The sequence below is a fragment of the Ambystoma mexicanum genome, chromosome 3q, assembly GCF_040938575.1.
Source record: "Ambystoma mexicanum isolate Mex_15411 chromosome 3q, UKY_AmexF1_1, whole genome shotgun sequence".
NCBI lineage: Eukaryota > Metazoa > Chordata > Amphibia > Caudata > Ambystomatidae > Ambystoma > Ambystoma mexicanum.
Window position 1 is genome coordinate 752,671,905 of NC_090926.1, and position 16,599 is coordinate 752,688,503.

General features: G+C 44.7%; 1 protein-coding gene across 7 annotated transcripts in view; it reads left to right on the forward strand.

Annotated features, from left to right (window-relative positions):
• FBF1 (Fas binding factor 1) overlaps positions 1 to 16,599 on the forward strand; it is a 1,089,678-nt gene that overhangs the window by 243,288 nt on the left and 829,791 nt on the right. For all 7 annotated transcript variants that reach the window (XM_069654733.1, XM_069654729.1, XM_069654732.1 and 4 more), the window contains 2 exons: positions 5,491 to 5,574; positions 6,933 to 7,049. In XM_069654733.1, coding sequence (XP_069510834.1) covers positions 5,491 to 5,574; positions 6,933 to 7,049 — 201 coding nt within the window. The remainder of the gene's footprint in view (positions 1 to 5,490; positions 5,575 to 6,932; positions 7,050 to 16,599) is intronic.

Below are 16,599 nucleotides of genomic sequence, written 5' to 3' on the forward strand. Positions count from 1 at the left end.
TCCGCTTTCTGGAGATTATGGAAAGGATTTGGCCTTGCTAAATAGGGTGTACATCATCATCCAGGCATGGTTGGCTCTACATGGACTATGCCTGAATGATGATAAAACTGAACTTATCATCCTAGGCACTACAACCAGTTTAAAGAAACTGGGTCCGGCCTACAACTCCTTCCTGATCGATGGTAACAACATTAGGGTTGGACAAGAGGTCAAAAACTTGGGCTTTTACCTGGATTCCATCTTCTCCTTCAGAAGACAGGTGAGCTCCCTGGCTTCCTCCACAGCATGTACGTGCAAACTAACCTGCACAGCTAATCCCTTTCTGTCTGACACCAGTTGCCTTACCCTCGCTAGAGCCCTTATACTATCCCGCCTGGACTACTGCAACGCCATATATCTGGGATCCTCCAAGGCTACCACCAGCAAACTACAAACCCTTCAGAATAACGCTCTTACAGCGGCCTTGGGCATCTCCAGAAGAGAGCACATCTCAGGAATTAGCCAACTAAACAACTGGCTCTCTATTAATGACAAAATTCTCTTAAAAACTACATCGCTCACGCACTAATCCCTCAATAATGCTGCCCCCACTTACTTGATCAATAGATTTCGCAGACAGTCCTCACTAAAACCTACCAGATCTGCTTACAAAGACTGCCTCTCTGCCCCCAACTTTAAACGTGCCACCATAGGGGGGGGGGGAATAGCTTCCCAGTGAAAGCAGCCAAACTGTGGAACTCCTTACCGCCAAACCTCAGAGTGGACCTGCCCTACCAGCACTTCCACTCCAAGGTAGTTTCATGGCTAAAAACGAAGGGCGTCTAAGATACTCTATCTCGTGCTACCTGCACACACTGTAACCACTTGTGCCCACTTGCTCATATGTATATAATATTCATGTACCTCTTTGCTGACATGTATATAATTTCGTTGTACCTCACTGTCTCCTTGTATATTCTATGACTACTGTAACTAAGCTTCGCAAATTCTTGTAAAAGCAGCGCCCTGATACCCTCGGGTACGCTCGCGCATTATAAATAATAAAACAAACAAACAAACTAGGAGATAAATCTTACCTGGAATTTTCGCAGTTATCGAGTAGCGTTCGCTCTCCGGGTAGTAACAGGGTGCCATGTCGATTGCGAGTGTGTTTATAGGTTGCAATGGTGATACAGCAAACCCCTTGTCGCTTTCTGGTCCTGTCGAACAACGGCCGCCATGTTTTGGGCACCACTAGCATTTTCTTCAATATAAAACCGAAATGGTGAACCAAACGTTTGCCATGTTTTGATGAACACTAGCTTTTACTTGATCTAAAGCCTGAGGGGTGAGCCAAATGGATAAAAATGTTGTATTTCGATATATTTCAAATATTATTACTGGATTTGATATTTTGTTATGCTGCTGGATTATACAATCTTAACACATATAGTAGCATTAGTATTTATTTTCCTCGAGATTTTTTACTGCGTAAGCGCTCTCAACTGTCATGGTTACATACTAGGTCCCAAATTACCTATTCATCATAGCATTGTCCGCTATTGAGTAGTGCGTCTAACAATCTAACATGGGGATACTTGTATGTATAAACCTCCTGTGCAAATGTCAAATCCTAACATACTAGTAGTAGTGTTTGTTCTATTGGCCGTTATCTTAAATCAAGTACTTGTCTAAAGATGACAATTTGGTGCCTCAAAGTTTCAGAAAACATGTATACAAATGCATAGTCATTGGGGATCAATGGTACCTACGCTGAGCCATTGCTCAATTGTCATCTGGATGAGCCATGTATTCTAGCAGAGTCATTCTTACGATGTGTCAACCGTCTATCTAGCATAATATGACTATATGTGCTCAGTGGGAGAATTGTATTAGGCTAATACATACATTATCATAATTATATATCTTGAATACTTGCGTCTGGACCATTCTTCTTCTATTAGGTCACAAAGTCATACTCAATATCACAACTATGTCGTCGTAAATCCTTAGCCAATGCTTAAGGACTCACAAAAAAAGAATACAGTTCATTGTCTTTGTTTAACCCATATTCAAGAGTCCTAAATTTGCAGATTAATCTCGCCTCTGTCTGCCGAAGAGCAATCTCTTGATTACCACCTCTTCTTCCAAGGGTGACCTTTTGGAGTCCAATGAACTTAATGTCTTGTTTTTGCTCCATCTGATGCTTCTGTTGCCAATGGTTGGCAAGTGGCAGCATCGGATTTTGGCTGCCAATCCCAGATAAATGTTCTCTGATTCGAGTACGAAGTTCTCTGATAGTACTCCCGATGTAGATACAGTCACAAACACAAATAATGGCATACACTACAAATTTCGTCCTGCAATTTATATTTTCTTTCATTTGTATTTCGGTCCCTTTTTTGTCTTGAAAACATGCAGTTTTCGCATGAGCATGTTTGCACGTAGTGCAGATGCCACATTTCTTAAAACCAATAACTTCTGGACCTAACCATGTTGTTCTTGGAATGGCTGTATCTGGAGGAAGTCGTGATGGCTCAAATGATTTCTTAGGGTTTTAGCCCGTTTGTAGATGATTTTAGGGCCTTTGGTCCACATATTGTGAGATGTGTGTATCAAGGCGGAGAAGATGGCAATTCCGGTTTAGGATTTTCTTGTAGTTGTCTTGGCAATATGAAGTAAACTTGGTCTTGCTGCTGAACTGTAGATTTGTCTTTTACATTAATGTTTGATCTTGTGTTAGTTTTGTGGCCTTCTCAGAGGCGTTCTTGATAGGTTTCCATCGATATCCCCTTTCCCTGAAGGGTGTGGATAGCAAATCGCATTTTTCTTGAAATCTGTTATACTCTTGACGGTTCCTGCGTGCCCGTATAAACTCTCCAGTGGCAATATTATTTTTAACCTGTTGTTGATGGAAACTTGTCGCAAAAAGCGTAGAATTTGCTTCCATTTCTTTAAGCTATGTTTTTGTACATAGTTGATTGTCTACTACATAGATGGTCTGGTCTCGGAAATCAATGGGTTTTTGGATTCATATATGAAGTAAACTCAATTCCTGCATTGTTTTGATTCAGTCTAGTCGTGAATTCTTCCAATTCCGATTCGTTTGGAAACCAGAATACATACATGCCACTTTAGATGTGTGCTCCTTGTACACATCAATAAAACATGAGCTTGCATTACAGTGTTTAAAGGTACTACAGCCTTGCATTACCATCAAGTCACCATGCTTAAAGAAATGCTCCAAGCAACACTCGATTACAATGTTTTTATGTTTGATGATAACTATTACCACCAAGGCCAAGGTTTGGCGATGGGCACTAAATATGCCCCGGTGCTTGCAAATCTTTTCATGGGAATGATTGAAGATAGGTTAGTATAGAGAGACATTGGATACACAGAACATGTGATTGTATGGGCTAGTTACATTGACGACGTGATTCTGATCTGGAAGGGTAACGCATGGGAATTGGAAGAATTCACGACTAGACTGAATCAAAACAATGCAGGAATTGAGTTTACTTATATGAATCCAAAAATCATTGATTTCCTAGACCTGACCATCTAGGTAGTAGACAATCAACTATGTACAAAAACATACTGTAAAGAAACGGAAGTAAATTCTACGCTTTTTGTGACAGGTTTCCATCAACAACAGGTTAAAAATAATATCCCCACTGGAGAGTTTATACAGGCACGCAGGAACTATCAAGAGTATAACAGATTTCAAGAAGAATGCGATTTGCTATCGACACGCTTCAAGGAAAGGGGATATCGATGGAAACATATCAAGAAAGCCTGTGACAAGGGCACAAAACTAACACAAGATCAAACATTGATGGCAAAAGACAAATCTACAGTTCAGCAGCAAGACCAAGTTTACTTCATAATTAGATATTGCCAAGACAACTACAAGATCAAGAAAATCCTAAACCGGATTTGGCATCTTCTCCGCCTTGATCCACACATCATTTAAGTTACCCAATATATGGCTCAGAATTATATACAGTATGATATAATAGAAAATTGAACTCACAGGATTTTCTTTTTGTCTTTTCTCTTTGTGTTTCTCCCATTTTTGGATTTTTTACTTGTTTAAATGTGTTATGATTTGTTTCTATCCGAACAATCCTCCCCTATCCCCCTCCTTGCTTTCTGTGTTCATATGTAACTTACCTACCGGAATGGTGCAACAATTCCTGTTGAATCTTAATGTATGCTATTGATGTTGTATTACTATTTAGCCCTGATTTGAAAAAGACGGGTGAGTCCGTCGAAACATGTGTTATCCCAATAGGGCACTCGTTCACATAAATATACCACTTCATAATTACAATCCTACTGAGTTGAATTATTATTTTTGGGATTTTTGGCTGATGAATGCAAGAGGTGTAACTATACTCATATTACTATATTTAAAAGTACTTAGTTGACAGTGTCTTTTTAAAGTAATAAAATTTGAAATAAATGTGTGTGTATGTGTATATTAAACTGTAGTTATTACACTGTTAAGATGATCAGATATATTGCATCAAAACTCATGAAATTCAGTGGGTGTGGGAAGAGACTATATTAACTCCGAGTCCATCTACCCATAGATATCCCCCATGATGTAATTGTCATTGTTAATCCCTGCTGAGATGTTATGTATGTGCTCATGGGTCAAGTAATGACAGACTCACGTTGAGATGATAACATGAAACCACCCCTTTTGCTCCTTCTAATATAACTTTGAGCACTTTTCTTTTTTTGGCTTCCCTCGGATTACAGTGGGAATCGTTTGCATTTGAGAAAAAGAAATGGTGGATTTTAATTTCTGAAAAGCATCACGGATGCAAAGCATCAAAGCAGATATGTAAACATTTTTTGTGGCCTCAGGCACCCCTTTCTCTGTGGAATTATTTCACAACTACTGCACAGATTGATCCCAAACCAATATAAGGCACATCCACAGCACTCTGCGTCCAAGTTGGTTGGAAACCTGAGTAAATGGAATAATAAAAGGTGGTTGACTAAAAATGAAAAAGTTTCTAGAAACATTGTAAGAAGGGCATCCGACTGGCAAGATATTCCATGTCAGTCAATGCATTACTGCTCCCACTTTGTAGATGAGTTTGGCAAGAAGTGTCATGATTGTAGCTTGTGAACATGTGAAAATGTAACCATCTCCAAATAAAAGGTAACAGGAGGTCTTGGCAATGAGCTTCATGAACACTCCTTTTTTTTTTAGGGGACAACCGGCAGACTGTGCACCATTTTTGTAACTTTTCTCTTCAATTTCATGTAATGCAGCATTCTGCAATTACTTGTAGCATGTTTGGTAACCTACTGATAAATTAATCCACATGCCTATATTCACCTGGATGGACTTTAGTAGGCCAGTTACTGCATGACCCATTTGGGGATGTGCTGTTCGAATGGGATTCCTTTCACATGTCATTCATTGCCTCTGCAAACAGTCCACCTGATTGAGCTTGCATCATTTTCTAACATCTCATCCTTTCTTGTCAGCTGAGTCCATACCATTGCCAGAAAAGAAGCCCCTTTCGGCCCCAGCAGACTCCAGCCGCCAATACAGGAAGTTTTCCTTCGATGGTAGGTTAAGTCTGTATATGAGATAAAAATGTATGTAAGCACAGATGCACATATACATAACTGTCACTACATAGGCACTTGTATTATGTTTTGTTGTGTGTGCTTGTGCATTTTCACCTGCGCAGATGTTCCCATTTACTTCTCACAGCTTTTCCCATGAAGCCTGAAGGTATGTGGATCATTTGTTAGTGCTCTGGTCCCGGGAGCCTGATGAGTTGAGCCTTCTTCATTTAGATAGAGGTCTGAATCCATGAGCCTGAGGGGAGTGTGTTCCTTGAGTCATGGTGTTATCCTCAGGACTTTAAAGTTTTAAGGATCGTGGCAATAGACATAAACATAGCAGAACTGTTTGTCAATCTTAAAGGTCACATGGAGGCATCTCTCAGAGAAAGTACACCTGTTCCTCTGGGTCTTTAGCGAGTGAACCTCCCTTCTTTAGATAACGTGTGGGGCAGTTGGATCCAGTGGTCACGCATTTTGGTCATGCCCGGCCATAAGACCTTTTTGGGAAATTGTATTACGATGCCTATCAGAAATGAAGGACTGTGAGGTTCCCATGACACCCATGATAATGATCTTCAGTCTTAATAGTGGAGTGGCATGAGGATTCTCTAACGCACAAGCTCATACACATCACATTGTTCTCTGCACAGAACGCCATTCTGCTAGAATTGAAATCAGTGACTTCAATCGATAAACAGAAATTGCTTGGCCTACTTTCTAAAATCTGTTTGCGGGCAAGTACGGCTCAGGACGGCAGCTTTAGCCCGCGCTGATAGGTTTAGGGGCATTGTAGAGGCCTTTATCTAAACACTCTGACTCTATATCACTTTAGATCTACTACTGTAATTAGCATGGAAATTATGGCATAAATGCACTATACTCCTAGAATCATTGACCAAGTCGACATCTGTATGGTCTGGGGTGATGACGGATAACTTACCTACTACCCGTCCGTTGTGATGTATGACAGACGTTCTTTCATTTTTGGTGAATAGACTGTGCGGCTGACACTTGCACAATGGGGGGATGTTGGGCGGGGTGGGTGTTACACAAGGTACGTTAAAATGTGTATGACGATTTAATATGTAACTATTTGGTTTGTTCTGTTCAAAAGTAATAAACAAAAGATTACATTTAAGAATATAGTCAGTCAGGAAGGGCCACACATGGCCATTTTGTATTATCACAACTTAATTTCTTTCACTCTTTTAAAGGGAACCAGATCACAATAGGTACAGAGCCTTGGTATATAGGAGCCATTGTGGGTTTCAACTGGGACGAGTGAGAATATGGTTTTGATTTTTTTCACTCCCGGTGCCTCTTGTAATTTTGTTCTCTATGCCTTTTCCTTGTAGAGTTGGATGATCCTCTGGCTGGTCTTCTGTCTGATGATGAAGAGACTGCTGCAACGAAACGTCCTGTGGCAAAAACCAAGGCTGTCCAAGAGAAAACACCTCTTGCTGCTGTGAAGGGTGAGGGGGGGGCATGATGTTGATGCAGGGCATACGATAGACATCGTTCAGCTTTGGATGATGGGCTCCTCAATCAGTAATCAAATTAGTATGATTCAATGGAACAATGCACAGCACCAGGAGTGCGGTTTAGTGACTGCTCAATGGGAATCTCAATAGTTCTGAGGGGCCATGGTTGGTGGTGAAATTCATAAATGAACACTTTGTTATGTGTTCCCTACAGACTAACTCGTTCATCGACATTTCATGACAGGCTTTGAGAAAAGCGGATATCTGAAGTTAGGGTATTAAAGCTTGAATGAAATGTGTTAAATGTGCAAACCATATTCCAAGAGCCTAGTGCTAAAAGCTTTAATACTCTTGTCAATGGTTCAGTAAGAAATTGCTTTCAAATCGCAAGGTGCTTGCAGTAGATGCAGAGATAAACCTTTCACATGTTGCCGCAGGGCTCGGAACAACCTGTCATGCTTTGTATTAAGATAGAAGTTATATTTTGAGGATTCTAGTGTCTCTTTTTAGGGCCCCTCAACTCCCCCCGCCCCCCTTTTTATCTTTGGATCGCTGACCTATTTTTGGTGGTCAGAGAAACTTCTACTAAAGTCCCCCTGTCACTAAAGCCCTTTTGACTAGTTATGAGTATGGGCTCCTAGTCCCTGGGGTGCTTCATATGCACCCCATTTGTGTCTTAAGGTGATTCAACCAACAACGCTTTTAGGGAGTAGGCTGCTGTAAATTCGTTTTTGGCTACAACAGTTATACAATCCATCTTACTACATTGCCCAATGTATATTTCTGGTAGCCATTGTGTTACCAGTGTATTTCTTGTAAGTCCTGCTATTGGCCATTTTTTGTATTTTAGGGCTTTCTTTGTTCTACAGAACCACATGGTGGGCCTAAAATGACCTCCCTGCCCTTTGTGAGCCCAAATGGCAGCCTCTATTTTAGTGTTTACTGTTGCAGATCAGTATATGTCTCTGTGAGGGTGGCCTTGGCTGAATGGCAGTCCTAAGGGCACCTGATCCCTTTGTCCCTAGCTACCTCTTGTGATTGGTGGGATGGCGTTAGCTATCCCCTATGAAAAGTGGTACTTAAGGAGAAACCCAGTCCCTGCTCTCTCTTGTTACTAGATTTTCATAAGAAGCAGCTCCATTTACCTGCTGGAGGGTTTTACAACATGTATTGCCGTTGCTGCATCTTTAGGCCCTCATCTGCGCATAGTGGCTGGATACAGTCAACTGGGGACAACTAACAGCAGAAACTCCCAACTAGATAAGTCTATCCTGGGCTTCCAACAGCCTCATTCTCACTCCACTTGTATGTTTATTTGAGTCTTCCGTGCTGTGAACCTGTCCAGGCCATCTACTGTCACTTCTTGCCATTTTCCGCCAGTGGCCGCCTTGGCGAAAGTGCAGCGGGTGCCTTGGAGCCGCCACAAGGCTTTAGGAGACACAGTCCTGTGGGGCTGCCTCGGTTCCATCGGCGAGTGGTTGTGAAGCAGACACAGGAACCGAACTGCCCAGAAATAAAACTTTGCTGCAGCTACATGTAACACCAGTGAGGCGGCCCAGAGAAGTTGGGGGTCCCAGGATGCGCCAGCAAACATATGAACAATTGAAGCTACATGTAACACCAGTGAGTCGGTCCAGAGAAGGTGGGGTCCCAGGATGCGCCAGCAAATATATGAACAATTGAATGACTATTTCTTTCTTTTTTTTATTGTAAGTTTTCGTACATCAAAAAAAAATGAACATTCCAGGCAAGGCAATCCAATCAGCAGTAATGAACCCTTTCCTCCCACCCACTCCCCTCCATTGCTATATCAGTACATGGGGCACACGGTCTGAAACTTCTTTGAAAGCTGTACCGGGTCATAGTGCCACCTATGAAGGAGCTTGATGGCATGCAATTTGTATTGGCTCGAGATCAAAGTCTGAGAGGACCCTTTAGAGTCTCAACCAAAGCACTGGGTCTATTTCCCTCTCCATGCATTGTCACTTTCCCATCTCTGTCTCAACTTCTCTGTGGACCCATTCCCTGTAACCATCAGTTCACGTACATAGCTGAAATCAGGCTCTTCCGTTCTTTTATCCAGGAGCTTCTCAAAGGGAGTAAGGTCTCTCTGTATCCCGTCCCTCCATTATCCCCCCGTGAGAACCCCCTTTAACTGAAGGTATGAAAAGACAAAGAGTACCTATGCCCAGCTCCCCCTCCAGATCATGATAGTAATAAAGGTGCCCTCCCTCCACAGCTGGCCTACCCCTTCAAGACCGGCCTCAAACCATGCTTGAAATCTTTCGGGGTTCGGGATCGCGTCACAAACACTGGGCACCCACAGGTGACTCAGGGGGAGGGCCACGTCGTTACTCCTTGCATTTCCACTCCCTGTCGCCATATCTCCCATATAGTTCCCAGAATTGTGTGGCCCGGAATTTTGCGGGGGAGCTTACCTCTTGGTACGCACAGCCATTCCCCCACTGTGGCGGGGGACAGGTGAAGATAGTCCAGTACAACCCATTGGAAGTCCCTCTTCATTCTAAGATGGGGTATGAGGACCCTTAGCTATGTCTCCCTTTTGTAGTATAGTTTCAGGTTCGGGAGCCCCACCCCGCCCCTTTCATTCGGTAAGGTGAGTACTTCAAAGGCTATTCTCGCTTTGTTCCCTGCCACACAAATTTCAACATAGCCCCCTTTATCTCCCAGAAGAAGGCCTTTGGGACCTGGATCGGAAGCATCTGGAACACATATAGAAATCTTGGTAAGCACACCATTTTCAGGGCATTGAGGCGTACAAGCTATGATATGGACAGTTTTCCCCATCTTACCAGATCAGCCCGACATCCGGACAGGAGTGAGGGGAAGTTGGCATCAAAAAAGTCTCCCATATCCCTTGTGAGGTTAATCCCCAAGTATCTCAGTGTGCCCATGCTAACCAATAATCCCAGTGGGGCGAATCTATTTATATCTCCGTCCCTGTCCCTACTCGGAGGGAAAAGAACCGATTTAGCCCTGTTAATCTTAAAGCCGGATAGATCTCCATACTGCTCGATGAAGCGTATTACCCTGGGTATAGAGGTTAGGGGGGTTCCTTGTATGCAAAAGAATATCGTCTGCATATAATGAAACCTTGTAATCCACCCCTCCCACCGTGAGTCCTTCTACTCTGGAGTCTTCTCTGAGTATCTGAGCTAGAGGCTCCAGGGAGAGGGCAAATAGGGTTGGGGAAAGGGGGAAACCTTGTCTTGTTGTACCCCTAATTAGGGCAAACCAGCGGGATTAACCACCACGAATGCTCTGGGGGATGTGTAGACTGCCATAATGCCTCTCCTGAGCCTAGTGCCCAAACCTACCTTACCAAGGACTTCCTTTAGAAAGCCCCACTCCACCCTATCAAAAGCCTTCTCAGCATCCACCGAGAGAAGGGCGGGATCCCCCACGCTTCATGAATCGGATGTAGGGGTTTCCTCACCGTGTCCGCCCCCTGTCGTCCCTTTTGAAGCCCACTTGGTCCGGGTGGATCAGTTGGGGCATGTATTCCTCAAGTCTTGCCTCCAGAACTCGTGTGTAAATCTTGGCATCGATATTCAAGAGGGAGATGGGGCGATAAGATCTGCATCGTCGGGAGTCTCTACCCGCCTTATGTATCACAGTAATTAGCACACGATTCTGGGGTTTCTCCCGTCTCCGCGTTATCATTGAACAGTTCCACCATGATCAGGAGGAGGGGGGTAATGAAGGACTTGTAAAAGCCAGCTGAGAAACCAACTTCCCCTGGAGCCTTTCCTAACAGTAATCTTGCCACTGCCCTCTTGATTTCCTCAGCAGTAATTGGAGCCTCAAGCGCCCCTTCCTCCTCTGGGAAAAGCCTAGTTCCTGCTAGTTAAGTTACCTGCCATCTAAGTTCCTGCCAGGTAAGTCTCTATATCTCCCATCTCTGAGTTAGCCTCCCACTTATAGAGATTTTCACAAAAAGTCGCAAATGCTTCTTGAATCGCGGCCGTGCCAGCGTCCTGCGTTTTATCACACCCTTCTGTGGCATCCACCCACCTTTCGGCATGCTGTCCTCTCAAACTCATCTCCTTTCCCGTAAAACCTTTGTTTCAGGAACTGCAGTTTCCTGATGATTTGACCTTCCTCCTGTAGCCTAAGTTCTTCCCTTTCCCCCTCGCCTCCAGGACCCTGTCCTTGTTAGGCAGAGTTTGCATGCAGTACCCTCTGGGACCACTACACACAACTATGACTACAGGTGTAAGCAAAACCAACCTTTGGTATAAGTCTGTACCACACAGTTTTTGCTAGCGAGCTGAGTAGCCAGGCTTATCTCAAGGGGGAATTTGAGCTTGTAATGAGGTTACACAGAGGTCTATAATTACAAGTATTCAAATAGACTCTTACACTCAAGGTTTCTTGGTAAAACACTTTCAATACAATTTATTACACAATCATTTGTAAAGCATTCACTAAACGAGGTGACCAATATCACACACACTTTATACTACAATACTGATTACTAAGCATTGAAGTAGGAGCCAAATGGTTTTGAAGTAGGAGCAAAAAGGCATAAGTTAACAAAATTTATATTACTGTTACTTTAAAACAGTGCAAATAGTTTGAGTTCACCAGAGGAGTTGATTCAATGCAATAGGTAGTCCAAGGTCAATGGGCTAGTGTCTTGTATAAGTAAAAACGGTTCTGGTATTTAAAACGGAAAAGTCTTTGCCACGGTTCTTAGAAGTAGTTCAGGGAAGAAAGGTTTGTTTGCCGGGTCACAAGCTGATTAGGCCTGCAAGTTGCCAAAGTTCCATGAACTTTCGCAGTGAGAGGTAAGTTATCTTGGTCAGGTTCTCACAGTACCTTATATTGAAGAAAAAGATGCAGCTGAAGACTTCTGTTCCTGGCAGTTCCTGCAGATCTCGCTGTTCCTGAGCCTCAGTCGTGGGGACAAGAGGGAGGACGTCGGTGGACTCCTGCACTGCACCAGGACTGGTCGCAAAGCTGGCAATTTGGCAAATCTTCGATTCCGGTTGCTGTTCTTCAAGCACACAAGCTGGTGTCCTTCCCCCTGGTTAATCCTAATCAGCTCCAAGAATGGTATCCAGGTGGCTTACGAGTGGATTGGTCCCACCAACTCAAAGGAATAAGTCGTCCTTGAAGGGGCTTCTCTGTCGAGGTGAACTTGGCGATTCGGACCTGCAGCAGGGCTCCACCAGGCAAACCAATGGTCCATTAGTTGCAGCAGCCGTCCTCTTCCAGTTTGTCTTTGGTTCTTTCGTTCCAGTGGTCGACTCTGCCTTTCAGTCCAAGAGACTCGCCTTTTAAACAGTTTTCCCCCATTCATTCCAGCCTAGCTGCCACTCACCCAGCAGGGTGTCTGTTCTTGTCCTTGAGTGCATTTGGGTCTCCTAGGAGACGAAGCACAGTGAGTTTCGGGCACCTCCCTCACTTCCTGCCCACCGCAGACACTCAGGCGCCAGAGACGGTCTTCCGTCCCGAAGCCCGCCAAAGGCGTAGGAACAATGGGACCAAACCTGGTTTGGCGCGCAGAGACAAACTCTAGAAGGACCTTTCCAAAATAAGAAATGGCGAAAAAAGGAGACCGGGACATGTTTAAACAAAGGGGTCATAGGCGCCATCTTCAAAAACATGGCTCCTGTGATTTTAAGATGCCGGTGTTTGTGGTCGGGAAAAATCATGGTAGTTCGTTGTAAAACCACTGCCACCAGCCATTTAAATAGGAAAGGGTAACATTTGACTGCTACGTGAGTTTCTAGACATAGGGGATACAAGGTAACCCCTCCAGCACTCTATTGTAAGATAGTGTGTGCTGGGTCTAGGAATTTAAAAAGATTAGTAAAGTCAATTTAACTTTACATTCTCTGTGAAACAGTAGTCTATCCCAGAGAAGGTATTTAAACATTGGGACAGCCTAAAAGGCTTACCTGTGTCACTGCACTGAGGGTGCTGTGTAACACATGTGAAAAGATGATGCCTATGGAGTTTATCTGAAAACCCCATAATCAAAGAACACAAGAGTAAAATGCTGTCAAAATACATGAGCGAGTGGGGAAAAAAAGCTCACACTCTCTCCAGGTAAAAAAAAATCAAGTCCCCAAAATCCAGCAAAGTTGCTGGGGGTATCTAAGGAATTAGCACATTTATGAGAATTCTCACTAACAGTCCTCCCGCCCCTCGGTTGCGACCTGAGCCCTCTTGTCAAGTTGAGCAATCTCCGACCTCAGCCTGCTTTCAATTAATGTCTGCTCCCTTTTTTCCTTGCACCTTCCCTGATCAGGATCCCCCTCCATGTCGCCTTCGCTGCCTCCCACACCACCCTCCTCGAGACATCTCCCGTATTGTTTAATTTGAAATATTCCCCAATTCCTGTGATCATTTCCGAGTGGAACACTGGATCTTTCCAAAGTGATTTGTTGCATCTCCATTTGGATCCCATTGGTACCAGACCAAGCCGGTTCAAGTCCACTGTTACCATGTCGAGGCCTGGCCAAGTGATCGAGGAGATCTCCGAGCCCAATGTTTCCTCCCACAGATGTCTTGAAATATACATTTAATCTATTCAGGTGAAGGTGCCATGTGGGGCAGAGTAAAAGGTGTGCCCTTTTTCATCCGGGTGAAGGTAACGCCATATGTCCTGGAGCCCATAGACTTCCAACATTTCCAGGACCTCTCCACACCCCATTCTTGGTAGTTACTGTGTCCCTGTACCCTGCGCTTGCCTATCGAGCTTGACATCAGCCCACATGTTAAAATCGCCCCCCAATATTATGTGGCCTGAGGCTTCCAGCATTATCTTCGGGAGAGTTTTCATCAAAAACCTCAGCTGACGGGGACACAGCAATAGCCGAAGCCTTCGCGCAATACTATGAAGCGCTATACAATGTGGGTAGCGGAGACCGGCAAGACTGGGACCCGGCAGTTCTCGAACAAGTGCCTATCCCAAAATTATCGGCTCAACAGGCTTCCGGATTGGAAGCTGACATATCAGAAGAGGAAGTTTCCGAAGCAGTCGCCCAGCTACAGCCTGGGAAGACACGTGGACCCAACGGGTTTCCGATAGAGGTATGGAAGCAACTGGGGAATAAGATTAGCAGCCATTTACATCGCCTCTTTTACAATGTAAGACAGATGGGGACCTCCCACCTGACCTCAAACAGGCATGCATAGTTGACCTACCAATGCCAGGAAAACCCCTGGAATGTTGTGCATCATACAGGCCCATCTCTCTAATAAATGGGGAAGCCAAAGTTCTGGCTCAAATTCTAGCCAACCGCCTAATGCCAGTGATAGGCTCACTAATACACCCGGACCAGTGCAGCTTTATGCCCTCCAAATCCACCAGAATGAATATCTGCAGGGCTCAACTAGCCATTGATTTAGCCACCACAATACCGGATGAGCTGGTGCTGCTCTCCATAGACTTCGAGAAGGCGTTCGACTCGGTGAGGTGGGAGTCCCTCTTGAAAATAATGAGCAGAATAGGATTCAGTGAAAACTTCCTGGCCTGGGTCCGACTACTATACACCTCCCCCGCAGCCGCAGGAAGGGTAAATGGGATCACATCCCGGCCCTTTGCACTGGAAAGAGGCATGCGACAGGGCTGCCCCTTCTCGCCACTGCTTTTCATCCTTGCGATAGAACCACTTGCAATATGGCTCAGGGAGAGTACACACTGGGAGGGATTTAAATGGCCATGGGGGGGAGAAGACAGAGTCAAGCGACAAAAGTTCTGCATGACTACGCTACAAGAGGTAATCCCTCTACTAAAAAAGGGGGATTACATGGCAACACTGGATATGAAAGAGGCCTATTTTCATATTTCAATGTTCCCAGCGCACAGAAGATTCTTGCGTTTCAAGATAGCGAACCAGCACTACCAATTCAAAGTGCGGCCCTTCGGAATAGCATCTTCTCCAAGGGTATTCACGAAGGTACTGGTGGTGGTGGCAGCACACCTGCGCAGGGAGGCAATCCCAGGGTACCCGTACCTGGACGACTGGCTCATTGCAGGGAAGTCCCCCCTGATTTGCAGACAAAACATTCAAAGAACTATCAACCTTCTCTTTCAATTGGGCTTCTCCATCAATGAGAAAAAAAATCAAGCCTAGTGCCAAGCACAACCAAACAGTTCCTAGGAGCTGTCTTAAACACAGAAGAGCGGTTGGTCTTTCCGTCAGAGGAATGAGTCCAAAACATGTTACTGCAAATACCACATTATCAGGCCGGCCGCCAGATAAGGGTTGCGCAAAGCTTTGCGTTTGCTAGGCATGATGGCATCTTGCATTTACCTGGTACCACATGTGCGCCTGCGCTTGCGACCCATGCAGGAGTGGTTGGCGAAACAATGGTCTCAGGCAAGTTGTCAGTGGGACGATCTAGTGGTCGTTTCGCCAACACTAGTACAAAATCTTCGCTGGTGGACGAGAGAAAATCTGCTAAAGGGGAAACCCTTCCATGAGTTGGAAGTACAAGCGATTGTCACGACAGATTCCTCACTCGCTGGGTGGGGGGGGATCAATACCTTCACCACACAGCTCAGGGTATGTGGTCTTGGGCAGCTGCTCAGAACCACATCAATCTGCTAGAACTACTGACAGTATTCAAGGCCCTTCAGGATTTTGAGTTTCACCTAGCGAACCAATCTGTGCAAATCCTGACAGACAGCACTACAGCGATGTTCTACATGAAAAAACGGGGGCACACATTCTCCAAATCTGTCCATGCTTGAGCAACAAATTTAGCAATGGGCACTCAAACTGAAGATAATCCTGTCATCAAAGCACGTTCCAGGGGAACTCCACTCTCTAGCAGACTCAATGAGCAGAGATCCCCTACCAGAGGAACACGAATGGCGACTACACACAGCGGTCGTAGAACACTGCTTCTCTCAATGGGGTTTCCCCACAATAGGAATGCCTTATGGATGAATTGGTCAGGTAAATTTGCTTACGCTTCCCCCCCCTCTCCAACACCTCTCATGAAGAAGGTGGTTAACAAGATCCACAAGGAACAGATGACGCTCATCCTAGTTGCTCCTATGTGGGCAAGACAACCTTGGTATCCACATTTGCGCAAACTGGCGATGTGCGATTCCCATCAAGCTCCCGTGCCAGACCAATCTACTCACTCAGCACAGGGGCTAACAGTGCACCCTCAACCTCACTCAATGAACTTTGCAGCTTGGCTCCTGAAGTCATAGAGTTTGGACATCTTAACCTACCACAAAGGTACATGGATATCTTGAAAGAAGCAAGAAAACCTAACACTAGGCACTGTTAATTTGACAAGTGGAGGAGATTTGTAATTTTGTGCCAGCCTAAACAAATTAACCCCATAGAATGTACCCCATCCCACATTCTTACTTATATGCTCCACTTGCTAGATTCGGGGTTAGTATTCAACTTCTTAAAGGTCCACCTGGCGGCCTTGGCAGCCTACACCACCTCCCACAATAAAGTCTCATGATGGAAGGTGCCCGTCATCAAAGCATTCATGGATGGGGTAAAGAGACTTCACCCTCCAATTTCTAATCCGCTGC